The following is a 17,486-nucleotide window of genomic DNA, read 5'->3' as shown; positions in this document are numbered from 1 at the left end:
GCATATGGCTGTGATCACGCACCGCACACCCCCTGTGAGTTTGTTTGTTTCTGGCAATCATCGTGAGGAGATTGAATTCTACATCTTAGAAGATTCACAATCGCCAGTCATTTTAGGTCATGACTGGCTATCCAAACATAATCCTCACGTTGATTGGCAGAACAATGTTGTGTTATCATGGAAGTCTTCGTGTTATGTTTCTTGTCTTGGTCCTGCTCCCTCTCTTGTCTCTTGTTCTGTCTCGCAGGTCCCGGCTATCGATCTCTCAGGGGTCCCGGCGGAGTACTCGGATCTGTATCAGGTTTTCAGTAAGTCCCGGGCCACTTCTCTGCCTCCTCATCGGTCGTATGATTGCGAGATTAAACTACTTCCCAACACTTCTCCGCCTAAGGGTCGCATATTTTCCCTAGCTAAACCAGAAAGAGAGGCTATGGATAAGTACATTAATGACGCTCTTAAAGCCGGTCTCATTCGCCGCTCCTCGTCTCCAGCCGGTGCTGGATTTTTCTTTGTAAAAAAGAAAGACGGGTCTCTTCGTCCGTGCATTGATTATCGAGGGCTGAATGACATTACTGTTAAGAATAAGTACCCCTTGCCTTTAATGTCATCAGCATTCGAGTTATTACAGGGAGCGCGCGTATTTACCAAATTAGATCTGCGCAACGCTTATCATTTGGTACGTATTAGAGAGGGCGATGAGTGGAAGACAGCCTTTAATACACCTTCTGGACACTGGGAATATTCCGTTCTGCCGTTCGGTCTTTGTAACGCTCCAGCTGTCTTCCAGACCATGGTCAATGAAGTGCTGGGTGACATGATTAACAGATTTGTCTTTGTGTATCTCGATGACATTCTCATCTTTTCTCCCTCCATGCAGATACACACTCAGCACGTTCGCATGGTTTTACAACGGCTATTAGAGAATCAGCTATTTGTTAAGGCGGAGAAGTGCGAGTTCCACAAAAAGTCGGTTTCGTTTCTGGGTTTTGTCATTGCCGAGGGAGAAATTCGTCCCGATCCCGCTAAGGTTAAGACGGTTGCCGATTGGCCAGTACCCGACACTCGGAAGGAGCTTCAGCGATTTCTGGGGTTCGCCAATTTTTATCGGCGTTTCATCAGAAATTTTGGTCAGATCGCTAAGCCTCTCACCGCTCTCACTTCACCTAATGTATGTTTCCGTTGGAGTAGAGAGGCTCAGGAGGCCTTTGATGTGTTAAAATCCCGGTTCATCTCTGCACCTGTCCTCTCTATTCCCGATCCGGCTAAACAATTTATAGTGGAAGTGGATGCATCTGATGTCGGGGTAGGCGCCGTCTTATCACAGCGATCGTCTATTGATGGGAAAGTACATCCGTGTGCTTTTTTCTCTCACCGGTTAAACCCAGCAGAACGTAATTACGACATAGGGAATCGGGAGCTGTTGGCGGTTAGACTCGCTTTGGGTGAGTGGCGTCACTGGTTGGAGGGAACCTCGGAGCCCTTTCTGGTCTGGACGGATCATAAGAATCTTGAATATATCCGTTCGGCCAGAAGACTAACATCTAGGCAGGCTCGTTGGGCACTCTTCTTTGATCGTTTCAACTTCACCCTCTCGTACCGGCCTGGCTCGAAAAATACCAAGCCTGATGCTCTCTCCCGTCTGTTCGAAAAGTCCGATTCGGAGAGGACGGAGACCATTCTCCCGGAGGGGAGGGTGGTCGGCGCCCTCGTATGGGGAGTCGAACAGCGGGTGAGAGAGGCCGGCCGGGAGGGGGAAGTTCCGGAGGGGTGTCCAGCGGGTCGCCTATGGGTTCCTGAGCGGTTACGTTCCGATGTCATCCGGTGGGGTCACGAGTCCAAATTTGTCGGCCATCCAGGTATTCGGAGAACGCTGGCTGCCGTCCGTCAGCGTTTTTGGTGGCCTTCTATGTCCACTGACGTCAGACAGTTTGTATTAGCCTGTTCGGTTTGTGCTCGTAATAAAGTATCTAATTTACCACCCGCTGGTCTGCTTAAATCTTTGCCCGTGCCCTCCCGCCCCTGGTCTCATATAGCTCTTGATTTTGTCACCGGCTTACCGGCATCTAATGGTAACACTGTTGTTCTAACTGTGGTGGATCGTTTTTCGAAGGCGGTTCATTTCATTCCCCTGCCCAAACTACCTTCTGCAAAAGAGATGGCTCAGGTTTTGATTAATCACGTTTTTCGGTTACATGGTATTCCGACTGACGTAGTGTCAGATAGGGGTCCTCAGTTCATCTCTCGTTTTTGGCAGGAGTTTTGTAGACAAATTGGCGCCACGGCCAGCTTGTCGTCTGGTTATCACCCGCAGACCAATGGGCAATGCGAACGGGCTAATCAGGATCTCGGTAGAACGCTCCGCTGTCTGTCGTCACAATATCCGAATTCCTGGTGCGATCAGCTCCCGTGGGTTGAATATTCTCATAATTCTCTTCCCGTTACGTCTACCAATTTGTCCCCGTTTGAACTTTCCATCGGTTATCAACCTCCCCTGTTTCCATCACAGGAGCCCGAGGCAGCGGTTCCGTCTGCGTTAGCTTTCGTACGCAGGTGCAGACGCACCTGGAGGAGAGCTAAGACACTGTTATTATCTAATTCCAGACGAACCAAAGCTGCAGCTGATCGTCATCGGCGACCTCCACCCCGTTACGTTTGTGGTCAAAAGGTATGGCTTTCTACCAAGGATCTGTCTCTCCGTGAGCCTTCTCGTAAGCTGGCTCCGAGATTCATTGGGCCATACAGTATTTCTAAGGTCATTAATCCGGTGACGATTAAGCTTAAGTTACCCCTTTCTCTTGGTCGGGTTCACCCTGTTTTTCATGTATCCAAGGTTAAACCTGTGATGTTTGCTCGCTATAACCCCCCTGTCTCTGCCCCTAATCCCCCCGCCCCTCGTCTAGTGGATGGTGCCCCTGTCTACACTGTTAAGAGGTTACTAGACTCCCGCCGCAGGGGCAGAGGATTTCAGTATTTAGTGGATTGGGAAGGATACGGTCCTGATGAGAGGAGCTGGGTTCCGGGTCGGGATTTGCTGGATCCTGGGCTGATCGAGGACCTCCGTCGGCGACAGGGTGAGTTCCCCGGTCCGTCTGGTGCCGGTCGTGGAGGGGGGGCTACTGTCATGACTGCTGGGTGATCGATGGCTGTGTGATCTGTGTGTGTGTGTTGTTTACCTGTGGTGCCGGTTCCTCGTGTGTTCACTAACTCCGCCCCCTTGTTTCAGTTGATTGTTCACCGGTGGTGTCTCGTTTACCTTTCCCTTTATATTGCACGTAGTCCTGTCCTTTGTTGCGCGCTCATTGTTTTATCACAGTCCTGCTGCCCTGCCTTGTCTTGTCAGTCGCTCTCTGTCTTTCCCTTTGTTACCCCAGGTTTGGTTTCGGCATTCGGGGACACGTCTTCACCCGGACCGCTCGCTTGTTGGAGCATTGGATTATACTGACTTTGTTTGTCTCTCGACACAGCTGGTTCGCTTCGTTTCTAGGCGGTATACCAGCTGTCTCCCTCTCTCCGGTTTGCATCATCACCCGTGAGTGGAGTTCACCCATTTTACCTTGTGGATTATATTGACTCTAATTACTGTTGTTTCTCGGAACCACTGGTTCGCTTCGTTTTTAGGCGGTGACCAGTGGTTTCCGGGTGGTCCTTCATCATCTGGATTACACAGTGGATTATCCGTCTGAGAACTTGGACTTCCATCTCCGCCTGTCATCCACCTTCAGGGCGGCGTGTTTCATCCCTCTGTTGCGTGTGGTGGCAGTGCTGGCGTTCTCGACGGAGCGCGTGGGTGGCTCTCTCTTCCTTTGGATCTGTACTGAATTATTGTGTAGCGCCGACTCACTCTCCCCTACTGTGAGAGTGATTCATTCCCACAGTAGTGATTCCATCGGAGTGAGTCAACGGGTGTACGCCGTGTGTGGATCTACCAGTGACTTGCTCTCCTGTTTTCTATATTTTTCTAAATAAACTATTTAACTTGCACTTGACTCTGAGTCCGTTTCCTGACAAATATACTATATATATTTGTATAATTGTATTGTTTTATAGCAACAATAAATAAATAAATACATTTAAAAGACAATATACTATATATATTTGTATAATTTCATTGTATTATAGCAACAATAAATAACTAAATACATTTAAAAGATAATATACTATAAATATTTGTATAATTTCATTGTTTTATAGCAACAATAAATAAATAAATATATTTAAAAGACTATATACTATATATATTTATATAATTTCATCATTTTATAGCAACAATAAATAAATAAATATATTTAAAAGACTATATACTATATATATTTATATAATTTCATCATTTTATAGCAACGATAAATAAATAAATAAATTTAAAAGACTATATACTATATATATTTGTATAATTTCATCATTTTATAGCAACAATAAAAAAATAAATATATTTAAAAGACTATATACTATATATATTTGTATAATTTCATCATTTAATAGCAACAATAAATAAATAAATACATTTAAAAGACTATATACTATATACATTTGTATAATTGTATTGTTTTATAGCAACAATAAATAAATATATTTAAAAGACTATATATTATATATATATATATTTGTATAATTTCATTGTTTTATAGCAACATTAAATAAATAAATAAATAAATATATTTAAAAGACTATATACTTTATATATTTGTATAATTTCATTGTTTTAAAGAAACATTAAATAAATAAATATATATATTAAAAAGACTATATACTATATATATTTGTATAATTTTATTGTTTAATAGGAACAATAAATCTAAAATAAATCTATATAAATCTACATTAACAAAAAAAGCTATTATAAATCTCTCTCTCTCTCTTTTCTTTCCTGAGAATCGAATCCACAACCTTTTGTGCTGTTAACACAGTGCTCTACCAAACTGTTACTGATACATTTTTCATACATCACTTTTGGTAGGATATTACAAATAGCAACTGAATTGTGCATGCGTGTGTAAATGTTTCTACTAGAAACAATGCACAATACAGAATATACAGATGTCTGCATGTGTTTAGCTCTCTTGCATTACCTAAGATTTAAAGAGGAGATGTTTAGCAGGCTGATCTAAACAGAGGTCCATACACACAGATCGCCTCCTCGCCTCTGCGGAGACTGCCATTGGACGGGGGTTGCCGTAGTAACAGCAATTCAGCAGGCTAGTCATATAGTACATGGCAGCCTACGCAGTTCACTGACACTACGGTTTTGGCTGTCGGGCAAACACAGGCGGGAGTAGGAAACACGGCCAATAACGGCTAGCGATCCGTATCAACATAACTGAATATGGTTAGAATATTATTTAAGTATTTGAGTCTTTGTTATGCACACATGAAACTACTACATAAGAACCTGAATGATTTTCGAAATTAAATATAAAAATGTGCAATGTTTTTTGTTTCGATAACGACAGAAAGCTTCTAATAATGCTTCTAATAAAATAACAATTTTTGGGTAATGTCTGCTTGATCTAATTTGAGTAAAGAAGATAACGTTAAAGAAGATAACTCTGTAAGTAACTTGAAATGTTATGTTTCAAACAGAGATGGCGCTACAAAGGCAAAATAATTTTTAATAGTAAGCCTTGACGAGTTATCTTGTCAATTAAGAGAAAACTTTTGCATAAAAAAATTATTTGCATTATGTTAACCTGTAATACTGTGATAATCCACTAGATGCCGCTGTTACTCAATTTATGAAAAAACTGAAGCCAAATGTTATTTACTAATTTTAAACTCTGTGTATGTTTTGATAATCGTTCTGAATCTGATCTCTTTACTAAATTCCTTCACAAAAAATGCAATTATTTCAGCTTTTTGCTAAAAAATACTTATTTTTAAAGAAAATATTTAAGCAGAGAAAAAATATATGAAACTTTTTTCCCCGTTTTGTTTGTTTGTTTGAAAGCAAAAGTCTGTTCTTTCATTTAATATATTTGTATGTTTATATATTTTTAGAAGAACATTTTCCTGGAAGGCATTTTGTAAAACTTTTGAGAAAATCACAAAAAAGCTGTCGGGCAACTTTTCAAAAAATGGCTGGCGGGGAATGAGTTAACGGACAAATCTTGAACTTTATTTTGCTACAGCCTTGTAAAGTTACTTTTTCTTGTTTAAAGCATATATCAAACAAAATTTTGGTTCAAAAAGAGAAAAAGAAAGATTTAAGTATGTAGGAGAAACGAAGACTGAATAACGACCATGTAATTCGGAGTTCAGATGGTGTCAAGACCATCAGTGAGTTGTTTTTGACTGTGTGCGTCAATGTTGTTTATTTCAACAGATCACGTCTAAAGTAACACTTCTTAAATAAGTGATCTTGACCCGCCAGAGTCAGTTTTATGTCAAAAGGAATTGCAATTAAATGATAACAAAACCAGGCCTACGGCGATCTCGCAAAGGCGCTAACAAGATCTGTAGTGTTTCTTCAGAAAACTCAATCTTTTTAGCATCTGGCTTGTTTCAACGCTCTGTCATGCTGGCCACAAGTCACATCATAATGATCATACACACGAGATGAACACAAAACTCTGGGTTTTCTTTAAGCCTGATGATTGGTATTGGTTATATTATTTTATATTATATTATTATTTTATTGTAAGAGCAGCTGGGTCTTATTGGGACAAATTTAGATTTTAAAGTTGACTTGTTTATTAAATTTGTTGATAAAAGTTATTTTACTACCATCATGCACAATTTTCCCATCATTACTTGTGGCACTAATTTATGTTATTAAGTCTTTTTTTGTACTGCTGATAAAAAAAACGTTTATTTGTTTGGTTTGTACAGTAAATCTTGCACACATTTAATATATTCAAATAAGTTTTCAACGTGCATCAAAGCCACTAACTTGAAGAAAAAATTAATTCATTAAGATTTGTATCTTAATTTAAACAGACAGGTGCTATTGCGCTTATAAAAAGCTCTCTTTTGACGCTTGACCTCCATGAGAAGGTTTATAGTGATGGAAATACATTGTGAGTCGCCTTTAACGCACCAACACATTCGGAGACACTTTGACCCCCGCAATACAACTTCCTCTTCACTTGAAAAATAAAGCTGAAACAAGGTGAAGGTGGCATGGACAGATCAAGTCAGTGTGTGAATCCCGACTGAACGTGTCACAACCTGGCACCAGGTTCTGCCCTGGGCAAACACATTTCACCAACAATTTTGCACCAGTTAAATTTTGGAGGTACAAAAAAGTTGACTGTACCTTTAAAGGTACACAATAGATCCTTAAAGGAGACTTTTCTCCTTTATCTGACTTTTCCATGTTTAAATGCTTTAATTGGGTCCCCAATGCTTCTATCAACTTAGAAGATGTAAAAAAATCAACCCAGTAACTTAGTTTTGGTAAATCATTCTCTGCAAGCATGTGAAAAAATTAGTCTTGGAAATGTGGGTACCCTTTGTGATGTCAGAAGGGGATAATACCGCCCTTTAATCTGCATTATCCAACCACGCCACTGCCATTTAGTGCAGAGGTCAGCTCATTTGCATTTTAAAGGACACACCCAAAACAGCACATTTTTGCTCACACCTACAAAGTGGAAATTTTAACGCTTTCCTTGCCATTGACAAGTTATCTCGTCAAATAAGAGAAAACATTAGCATGAAAAAACGTGTTCCTGATGAGTTTTTATGGTTGTCTGTAATACCACGAATATCCACTAGATGCCGCTCTTACCCAATTGATTAAAAAACTGGGGCAAAAATGTTATTTACTAATTTTAAACTCTGTGTATGTTTTGATAATCGTTCTGAATTTGATCTTTAACAAAATTCCTTCACAAAAATGCAATTATTTCAGCTTTTTGCTAAAAAAATAATTTTTGAAGAAACCTGCCCATATTTAAGAGTTTATAAGCAGAGAAAAAATATAGATAGGATGAAACGCTTTTTTTCCAAATTTTGTTTGTTTTTTTATTGTTTGTTTGAAACAGAGGGTCTGTTCTTTTTATTTGATATATTTGTATGTTTACATATTTTTAAGAACATTTTCCTGGAAGGCATTTTGTGAAACTTTTGTAAAAATCACAACTTAAAAAAATGCTGGCGGGGAATGAGTTAAATGAATATTCGATTTCATATCAAATTAAACTGCTTTTAAAAATAATAAGTGAGTTGATTTGCGTTCACACATGTGCTCCTAACGTCTTTGTTGGTTTTGCCCCGCAGGCAACATCGCAGATGGGGGTCGGACCAAAGGGGTCTTGACGTGTGCGTGCATAAAAGACAGCATTAAAGCTGAATTCAACATGGACGCATGGATGGATTAATAACATGCTTTTACAGAATACCTTAGAACGGTAAATCCCAATGCCACTTGGTTCAGAGCAAGACTTCAAAATATATAAGACAAACAAGTCAAAGCAAAAGTCAGTCCCTTACAAAAATTAATCACAGTTTTACAACAATTAACCCACAAAACATGGCTACTATAGTTAAACCATGGTAACAATAACATAACCTTAATATAAACCATGTTTTTTTAAGTGGGCAAATCTGCTTGCACAGTTTAGTTAATGTTAAAGTATTGCAGAGATTTAGAGCGGCACTGACACATGTTTTCTTCCGCACGGGTAAAGATCATTTACTGTATGGATGACACACTGACCAATCACTTACGCTACAAAACAATATGTCAAAGAACAAGGTCTCCAAAAAGAGATGTCAGCACATTTCATAGTACGTTGGTCTTGCACTTCAGTTAAACGACATAGTAAGGTACTAAAGTGGATGTTGGTCAATAAGAAAATTGCAGAAAATAAAAAAAGTGTTTCCAGATTACACTATTATCAGTCTGGTGTCTTTGATCACATTTGTATGACCGTCACTGAGAGCAAATGAGCAGTGACTTGTAACAAATGATTCAATGTTGCTGAAACAAATGGCCCAGAGAGATCAGATTTGGTAATGAGCAACTGATGTCATGAACAAGATAATCTAACCATATGGGCAAGTTATGAAGTAATCATAACATTACATGGTTGGCACAATCACAGTTGGTCATATTAACTGCCTTTTAAATACACAAAAATGCAGATTTTTAGCTTGGGGCATCTGTACGCAAAGTTTGAAAACACTGTTTTATATATGGTCTGTATATATGTTAGATCATCTATTATATATACACTTACCTAAAGGATTATTAGGAACACCTGTTCAATTTCTCATTGATGCAATTATCTAATCAACCAATCACATGGCAGTTGCTTCAATGCATTTAGGGGTGTGGTCCTGGTCAAGACAATCTCCTGAACTCCAAACTGAATGTCAGAATGGGAAAGAAAGGGGATTTAAGCAATTTTGAGCGTGGCATGGTTGTTGGTGCCAGACGGCCCGGTCTGAGTATTTCACAATCTGCTCAGTTACTGGGATTTTCACGCACAACCATTTCTAAGGTTTACAAAGAATGGTGTGAAAAGGGAAAAACATCCAGTATGCGGCAGTCCTGTGTTGGCGAAAATGCCTTGTTGATGCTAGAGGTCAGAGGAGAATGGGCAGACTGATTCAAGCTGATAGAAGAGCAACTTTGACTGAAATAACCACTCGTTACAACTGAGGTATGCAGCAAAGCATTTGTGAAGCCACAACACGCACAACCTTGCGGCGGATGGGCTACAACAGCAGAAGACCCCACCGCGTACCACTTATCTGCACTACAAATAGGAAAAAGAGGCTACAATTTGCAAAATAATAATCCTTCAGGTGAGTGTACAGTATCAGGGGTCTCCAACCTTTTTGTGAGCAAGGGCTACCACAATGGATAAAACTACTAAAACATCTAGAGGAAAACATTAAAACCTTTTTGTTTGACTTGTTGATTTTATTCTATTTTACTTGTTGATATTTTATAAAGAAGTCAAGCTAATATAAAAAATATGTAATAAATAAATAAATATTAAAATTGAGGCTATTAATAGAAATTGCAACTTACAAACTCGGTGCGGGCAATGTTGGAGACATCTGATATATATTATCACACTTAGTTTGGACAGCTTTTCCTGTCTGAGGTTAATATCATATCCTGCTGAGGCTTTATAGTGACTGACAGGTTTTCCCATTGGCAATTGTTTTTTAAAATGTAACACAAACGGGCACACAAAGACACCCCACACATCTGACCAATGGCAATCAGGGCTTTGGAATGAGGAATTAATGATAAGATTGACAGCTGAGGTTATAATATCATTACAAAACTTCAAAATCAACAACAAAATACAAGACAAATAAGCCTTTATTAACACAACAACAACAACTACAGTATTGTAATACTGTACTGTAATACTGTAGTACAGTACAGAATTATAATAATATAAACAACAATAATAAGAGCAAAATTATATAATCACTTCTTAGTAATTTGGATAACCCACAACTTATGTAAGAAAACCATGTCAAATATACACATTCAAAACCAGCCAAAACTAACCACCACACATAATAATATTAAATCTACATAAATCCACAACTATCTGCCAAACAAACCACGGCCAAACAGCAAATCTAAAAAACATTGTTAATTAATGAATCAAATCATTGTATCACCCACACTGGCATTTGATAAGTGCCAGCTTTGGTTGGAGTCCCAGAAACATTCGAGTTCCTAAAAGAGATGGTTTGTAAAACCATTACAACAACCGTTTTCACCTGACCGGCTCCTGGCCGTGTCCACGTCTCTCTAACCTGAGCTGTGAAGCGTGAATTTCCACTATCTGCCCAGCTGCATCCTCGTGCCGCTTTCTGCTCGCTTTCTTGCGCAACCTTACATTGAAATGATGAAATAGTCATCATCGCCCTTAGATGGCCACCACATTAGCATGAATTAGGAGTCCTGTTGGAATTCTGAATGTGTTAACATCAGTGCCTTTGAATTGGTGACGAATGAAAACAAAAGTGTCCAAAAAATGACCTCTAGCTATCACTGGAGTGGTACCCATTCATAAAATACACCTTAAAGAGTTCATATTAAAGTAATGTTATACTTTCATAAATATAAAAAAAACAATAATTATCTTTGTTCAGTCGAGAAGAAATTAAGTTCCATGATTTTTCTCAATTTAATAAACTTTATTGGACCTCAGTTTAGAGTTTAAATGAAGTTTTAAATTGCCATTTCAATGCAGCTTCAAAGGGCTCTAAATGATCTCAAACGATGCATAAAGGTCTTATCTAGCAAAACGATTGACATTTTCGGCAAGAAAAATATAAAATATTCACTTCTTGTCTTGCACTAGCCGTGTGATGCACCAGCCTGACCTTACGTATAACGTAATTACATCGAAAGGTCGCACATGACGTATGCGAACCTACAGCTCCAGTGTGGAGAAAGAGGACTGTTCCAACATTGTTGTATGTAAAATGATACCAATTAATGTCTTTGTGTCAGTTTTTTATTTAAATAAAGTGTGAATTTCACATATGTAATATCAAACATAAGGCATTACAAAAGGTACTGCCCTAGTGCCTCTCTTCTTTACCATTTTTCTGACAGTGACTTATTAATGACGTGTTGTATGTATACTTTTCAGTGTAATTTGAAAAATACGTCAGTTATGAAGAATTTATAGATTTACCTCAAGCAAAACGTCTCAGGTTACGTATGTAACCTCTGTTCCCTGAGAAGGGAACCAGACGCTGTGTCTCATTTGCTATACTCCCCGTACCTGTACACCCGCTTCGGCATATGCGAGATAAAGTCAGCATTCCTTTTCTTCCTATTTATGCTCTCGGGCTTCGGCCTATGGCGTCACACCCAACAATTGGTTGAATTTGATATAAATACTTAGACATGTCATGATGCAGGCGTTCCCAAAGCGTCAGCTCTCTGATGCAGCGTGGAATTCCTTTGAAATGAAACTGTGATGCTAGGATTCCAAGGTGTTGCTATGTGGTTGCTAGGGTGTTTTAAGTGGTTGATTAAAACCCTAACTTAATATACTTAATATGTACAATTATGATGTCATGAATGACAATTCACGATGTAAATGAGCCTTTACACAAACCAGTATGCGAATGTGTACAAAATGTCAGGGTAAAAGACAGCAAAGTAAGTTGATCATGTGAGAGTCACCACAGCTGTGGAAAGTCACAAAAGCAGTACGGTGATATAAACAATGACATAAAATCCAAGGCAGTAAAGTCATGCCTTAGATGCCAAAGGCTGACACGGTTTCCTCAACACAGGAGGAAAACAGACAGAGTGAGTTGCATTATCATTCTCATAGCAATGCTTGGTAATCCCTCATTACAGGCGTACATAAAAGTTGCTGTCAGAGTTCATTTTAAGTCTTTTGTATGAAGAAGGCCAAAACATTCAATGTATTCCACACAGGTTTTCCTGCTTTATAATTATCTTCATGTGATATTTCTTAGGTAACTTAAAAGGGGTCTTTGATATTCAAGATGATTTAGTTGAGAAAAGCTTTTGAATTTTGAGTACAAAGGAAGAGCACATGAAGGCCTTCTGAGTGTGGGCGACAAAATACAATCTCATAAAGCATTTATAGTAATAATATTTCTTTAAAGATTTATAATTGCTTGTCAATGATTCAACTATAAAGATTAAATTTGTAAAACCAAATGCTATTGCCTGCCAGTTTTTTGTTGGGTGGACGAAGAACTATCTCAGCTCGGGATCCACTGCCCTCGAGTCCTAAAGCCACTGTAATCCAGTCTACTGACTGATATGAATTTTTGAAGCCGTCTAACTGCAACCATTCCCCGCACTTCAGCCGAGATAACGGAGAAGCTGATGATCAGATAAGACTTACCACATACAACTGTTTCCACAGAACAGACCATTCCTGTAGGGTTGAGGTGACTTCTGTCACAATGGGGTCTTCCAGAGGGACCACCGTCTCATATTGGCTGTAGGAAAACACACGGATCACAGTTTAGCATGATCAATTGCAAAAAAAAACTAAAAACTAAGTAAATAATACCAGGGTTGTGTTAATGTTAACTAAAACTATTAAAAGCAAGTCTGGGAATAGACTTGAGAAATGTTGCCTTGGCAATAAACTGAAAAAGTTGAAAAGGTGCCAAATTGATTATCGTACATTTACATGTAGGCATATAGCAGACACTTTTATCTAGCGACTTATGAAAGTGATAAAAACCAGCTAAATTATAAAAAAAAAACATAACAAAAGTCTAAAATAAAATAAATTAAACTTTTGGGAGTACTACAGTCATAGACAGAGTTTTGCGTTTGTGTATGGGGGGCACCTGCCGGGGACTTTAAAACTTTAAGATTAGCGAGAGAGTGCAGCTTCATGCTTTTTAAATATTGTTTAAATAAATTAAAACTATTTTAGCCTTAAGTTACTCAGTCTACCCCTTAAAATATTAAGATTAGACAAATAAAATATTCATTCTCATTAGTGGCTCAGGCTTTAATTGCAATTGGCTCTGGTTTGGGGGGCTATGCCCCCCGTTCCCCCCCCAAACTCCACCAATGACTATGGTACAGTAATTATATCAGTACTTTGATATCACATTACCATATTGTATCCCTTACAGTACTTTTTTGTAAGTTACCATATTTTTTCCTGTTTTACATTCAAATTCCATCCTAACTTCCTGTTTCAACAGGAAATAGATCAACACAGGAAATCAAATTGCATTTGTCAACCATTGAAAGGCCTTTAACAGTGTACACAGAGCTATTATCTGTAAACCAATGCCATTAAAATCTCCTTTCATCGCTACTTTATCTTCCTGCTGTCTCTTTAGCTTTTACTGTCAATTTATCTTCAGCATTCTGTTGCACCTTCAGTCCACCGGTGTCCTTCCCTTGCCCTTCTCTGACACACTTTCATAACAGATTGATCTCTTTGTTCTGCATTATCATCACATGAGTCGAACGATTTCTCCGAAGAGACTTTTCCTCCCTACTAAAGGAAATTTTGAAATGTTGACGCTATAATTTGATCAATGCACATGTGCTGGAGATTGACAAAGTTCAAGTGATTTATTTGTAAAAATTGAGCATTGAAATGTGTCGCTCTAAAATCATAGTTGTGACATCACAACTACTGTATAAGCACAATAATGCACATTATAACCACCAAAATAATTTTGCAGTATTTAGACATTTTGAAGGGGCACTGTTACTTATTTCACACGTGAAAGTGATAGCCAATCAAAGCTAGAGGAATTTTCATATATTAAATGTGAAGTTAACGAAGTAAACAAAGTACAGTTGTAAAAATCATGTTAATTTTTCATTTATAAAGTATGATTATAGCATTTTATAATATTATAGAATTCATAATTTTACAGTGATATAATATTTATTATTGCATACACAGCGGGGAAAATAAGTATTTGACACATCAGCATTTTTATCCGTAAGGGGATTTCTAATTGGGCTATTGACACAAAATTTCCACCAGATGTAGCCATTAAGCCTATCAGAACATTTAAGTATACAAGTTGAGTCATAATAAATAAAGTGAAATGACACAGAGAATAAGGCCCAATCCCATTTCTCTGTCTTACCCCTTACCCTTACCCATACCCCTTAGTTTTGCATGTTCACATGAGGGAAAGGCCCAATTGAGATAGCCCTTAATGTGCAAAACTAATGGGTGGGGTAAGACAGAAACATGGGATTGGGCCTAAGTATTGAAAACACCTTTGAAAAAAGCCTTTGTTGGTGATTACAGCTTCAAGACTCCTTGTGTATGGAGAGACCAGTCGTCTGCATTGCTCAGGAGTGATTCTGGCCCATTCTTCCACACAAATGGTCTTTAAATCTTGATGGTGTTCCTAGACCTCTTTTATGAACTTTGATCTTCAGTTCTCTTACTGGGCCATCCAAGCAACTTGATTTTCTTTCTTTGAAACCACTCCATTGTTTCCTTGGCTTTGTGTTTGCGATCATTGTCTTGCTGAAATGTCCCCCCTCTTTTCATTTTCAGCTTTCTGGTAAATGGCAGCAGATTTTTATCCAGAATGTCCCGGTACATTTCTCCATTCAACCTGCCTTCAATAATATGAAGTCTGCCCTTGCTGATAGCAGCCCCAAACCATGATGCTTCCACCCCCAAACTTAACTGTTGGTATGGTGTTCTTGGGGTCGTGGGCAGTGCCATTTCTTCTCCAAACATGGTGTGTAGAATGAATGCCAAAAAGTTACATTTTGCTTTCATCTGACCATACTATAGTCTCCCAATAATCCACAGCCTTCTCCAAATGCTCTTTTGCAAACTTTAACCAAGCCTCAACATGCTTTTTGTTCAGCAATGGAGTCTTGCGTGGTGAGCGTGCATGGATGCCATGGCGGTTCAGTGAATTGCTTATGGTTTTCTTTGAAACAACAGTATCTGCTAATGCAAGGTCTTCCTGAAGTTCTGCCAGAGTGGTTCTTGGCTCTCCTGATTATTCTTTGGACTTCTCGGACAGGGATCTTACGTGGAGCACCTGATCGTGGCCGGTTTATGTTGAAGTGATGCACTTCCATTTCCGGATAATGGCCCCAACAGTGCTCACAGGAACATTCAGCATTCTGGAAATGTGCCTATAACCATTCCCATCAAAATGCTTATCAATGATAAGATTATGAGGATCTTTAGAGAGTTCTTTGCTTTTACCCATCATGAAGTCTTTCCTGTGTGCCTCCTGGCTAATGAGAAGCCTTTATAGGCCATCAATTAGGACTAAAGCCGCTGATATCAATTAGTACTGATAGGGGGCAGGGTTTCTGTCTCAATACTGACAGATTTCAGGTGATTTTCAGGTGCCATTTTGCACATTGTTCTCTTCATGTGTTCAATACTTATTCCCTGTGTCATTTCACTTTATTTATTATGACTCAACTTGTATACTTAAATGTTCTGATTTCTTTGGTTGAATTCAATATTTGGCTTGATGGCTACTTCTAGTGGAAATTTTGTGTCAATAGCCCACTTAGAAAACCCCTTACTTATAATAATAATATTATATGATTTTATTTCTGAAATCCTTTTCATTTAGATGTATTTTTTCTTTTAATATTGCACTAAAATGCTATGGCAGTTTGACTTGTAAGAAGCCAGATGCTAACAAGTTTGTGTAGCTTCAAACTGCTGAACAAGACTCCTGGGATCTGCTCGCACACAAAAAGCTGAACGCATGCACGCATGTGTTGTGAGAAGACTGTGAAGATTAACATGCAGTGCCATGCGCGAACACCTTCGAGAAACCTTGGAAGACATCAAAAGCTTAAACAAACACTTGGAAGTGTGGGCTGACAGCATCGCAGTTTTCCGATGTGAGATCCCTGTGGGACTGACAACACAGAGTTCCTGGCTGTTTCGAAACACGCTTACACTGTAGGAGCTGAATTGGGAGGTGTCATGCCTTGTACATATCAACATTCAGCTTCTCACTGAATCTGGTCAATTGTATTCGAATAAGTTAATGAATCTGGATGCCCAGGGGTCATTTATCTGAACTCTGACTTTAAAAAAATTATAAATACAAGGTCAACTGTGGTGTAAACAGTAATAGCTGTGTCATTACCATAGATTTGTACAAAATGTCTTTTATATTCATATTAACTAAGATTAGGTGCATGAATGGATGATGTGTATAGTCAGAAAATGGTACGGTACGGATTTTGAAAATTCATTCTGACATGTAAGTGTGCCTCAACACAAAGAGAGAAATACTATGTAGAGGTACCAAAAGATATGTACTATAATCTAAAAATATTCAATAACAGATTATGATAATCAGTCCAGCCATAAAAAAGTGTGATGTAACATGCACGACACTCAAAAGTAAGACGAATCGCTTTGTTGTTGTCCTTGCTTTTGGATAAAAGCATCTGCTAAATGACTTAATGTACAAAGCACAATATCTGTAGCAAGTCTTTGTTCAAGCCATAAATAAGAGTCAAGAGTTCATTGCTTGCAAAATCTCAGAGACGACAATGAGTGGAAAAAAATTTATACATAAAATGTCCATTTATATTTTATGTGTTTGTTTAAACTCATTGTTCAACAGCTTGGAAAAAGTATAAAATTTCTTACCCCCTGTTGGTGACGACGGCCTTCTTCAAGTGGATGTAGCAGGCCGGGAAGATTCCCTGTGGATTGAAAGGAAAGAACATTAGATATATGCTCCTGCAACTACAAGCTAGTGTTTCAATGAAGAGAGGAAGACTATGGGCGTTTCTGTAATTGCCACCAATGGGAAGATGATTCCTATGACCTTGCTAGACACACATCGTGTCATAATCTTTCCTGGATTTAGCTTAAAGCAAAACCGTTTGGAGAACCGAGAACCAGGAATTCCACTGAACTCAACTTGACGTGTCAATGCTCGTGTTCTTCTGGAGTGGAGAACTTTCACATTTTGGACTGGTTGGAGTTGGCCAGGATCAATGTCAAGTGTGCAGTTAGAAACCTGATCTCACGAATTTCTGTGTTATAGTCACGGAACATTTTGCTCATTTA

At 38.7% G+C, this 17,486-nt stretch overlaps 1 protein-coding gene across 10 annotated transcripts in view; it reads right to left on the bottom strand.

Annotated features, from left to right (window-relative positions):
* dock3 (dedicator of cytokinesis 3) overlaps positions 1–17,486 on the bottom strand; it is a 185,198-nt gene that overhangs the window by 104,752 nt on the left and 62,960 nt on the right. For all 10 annotated transcript variants that reach the window (XR_010529355.1, XM_065259814.2, XM_065259819.2 and 7 more), the window contains exons 4-5: positions 17,061–17,116; positions 12,813–12,909 (exon numbers count right to left, since the gene is read on the bottom strand). Coding sequence is in view for 9 of the 10 variants with exons in the window: in XM_065259814.2 (XP_065115886.1) it covers positions 12,813–12,909; positions 17,061–17,116 (153 nt within the window). In the remaining variant the exon portion in view is untranslated. The remainder of the gene's footprint in view (positions 1–12,812; positions 12,910–17,060; positions 17,117–17,486) is intronic.

The sequence above is a fragment of the Paramisgurnus dabryanus genome, chromosome 24 (genome assembly GCF_030506205.2).
Source record: "Paramisgurnus dabryanus chromosome 24, PD_genome_1.1, whole genome shotgun sequence".
NCBI classification, from domain to species: domain Eukaryota; kingdom Metazoa; phylum Chordata; class Actinopteri; order Cypriniformes; family Cobitidae; genus Paramisgurnus; species Paramisgurnus dabryanus.
Note: the sequence above shows the minus strand (reverse complement) of the source record. Positions and strands in the feature narration are given on the sequence as shown.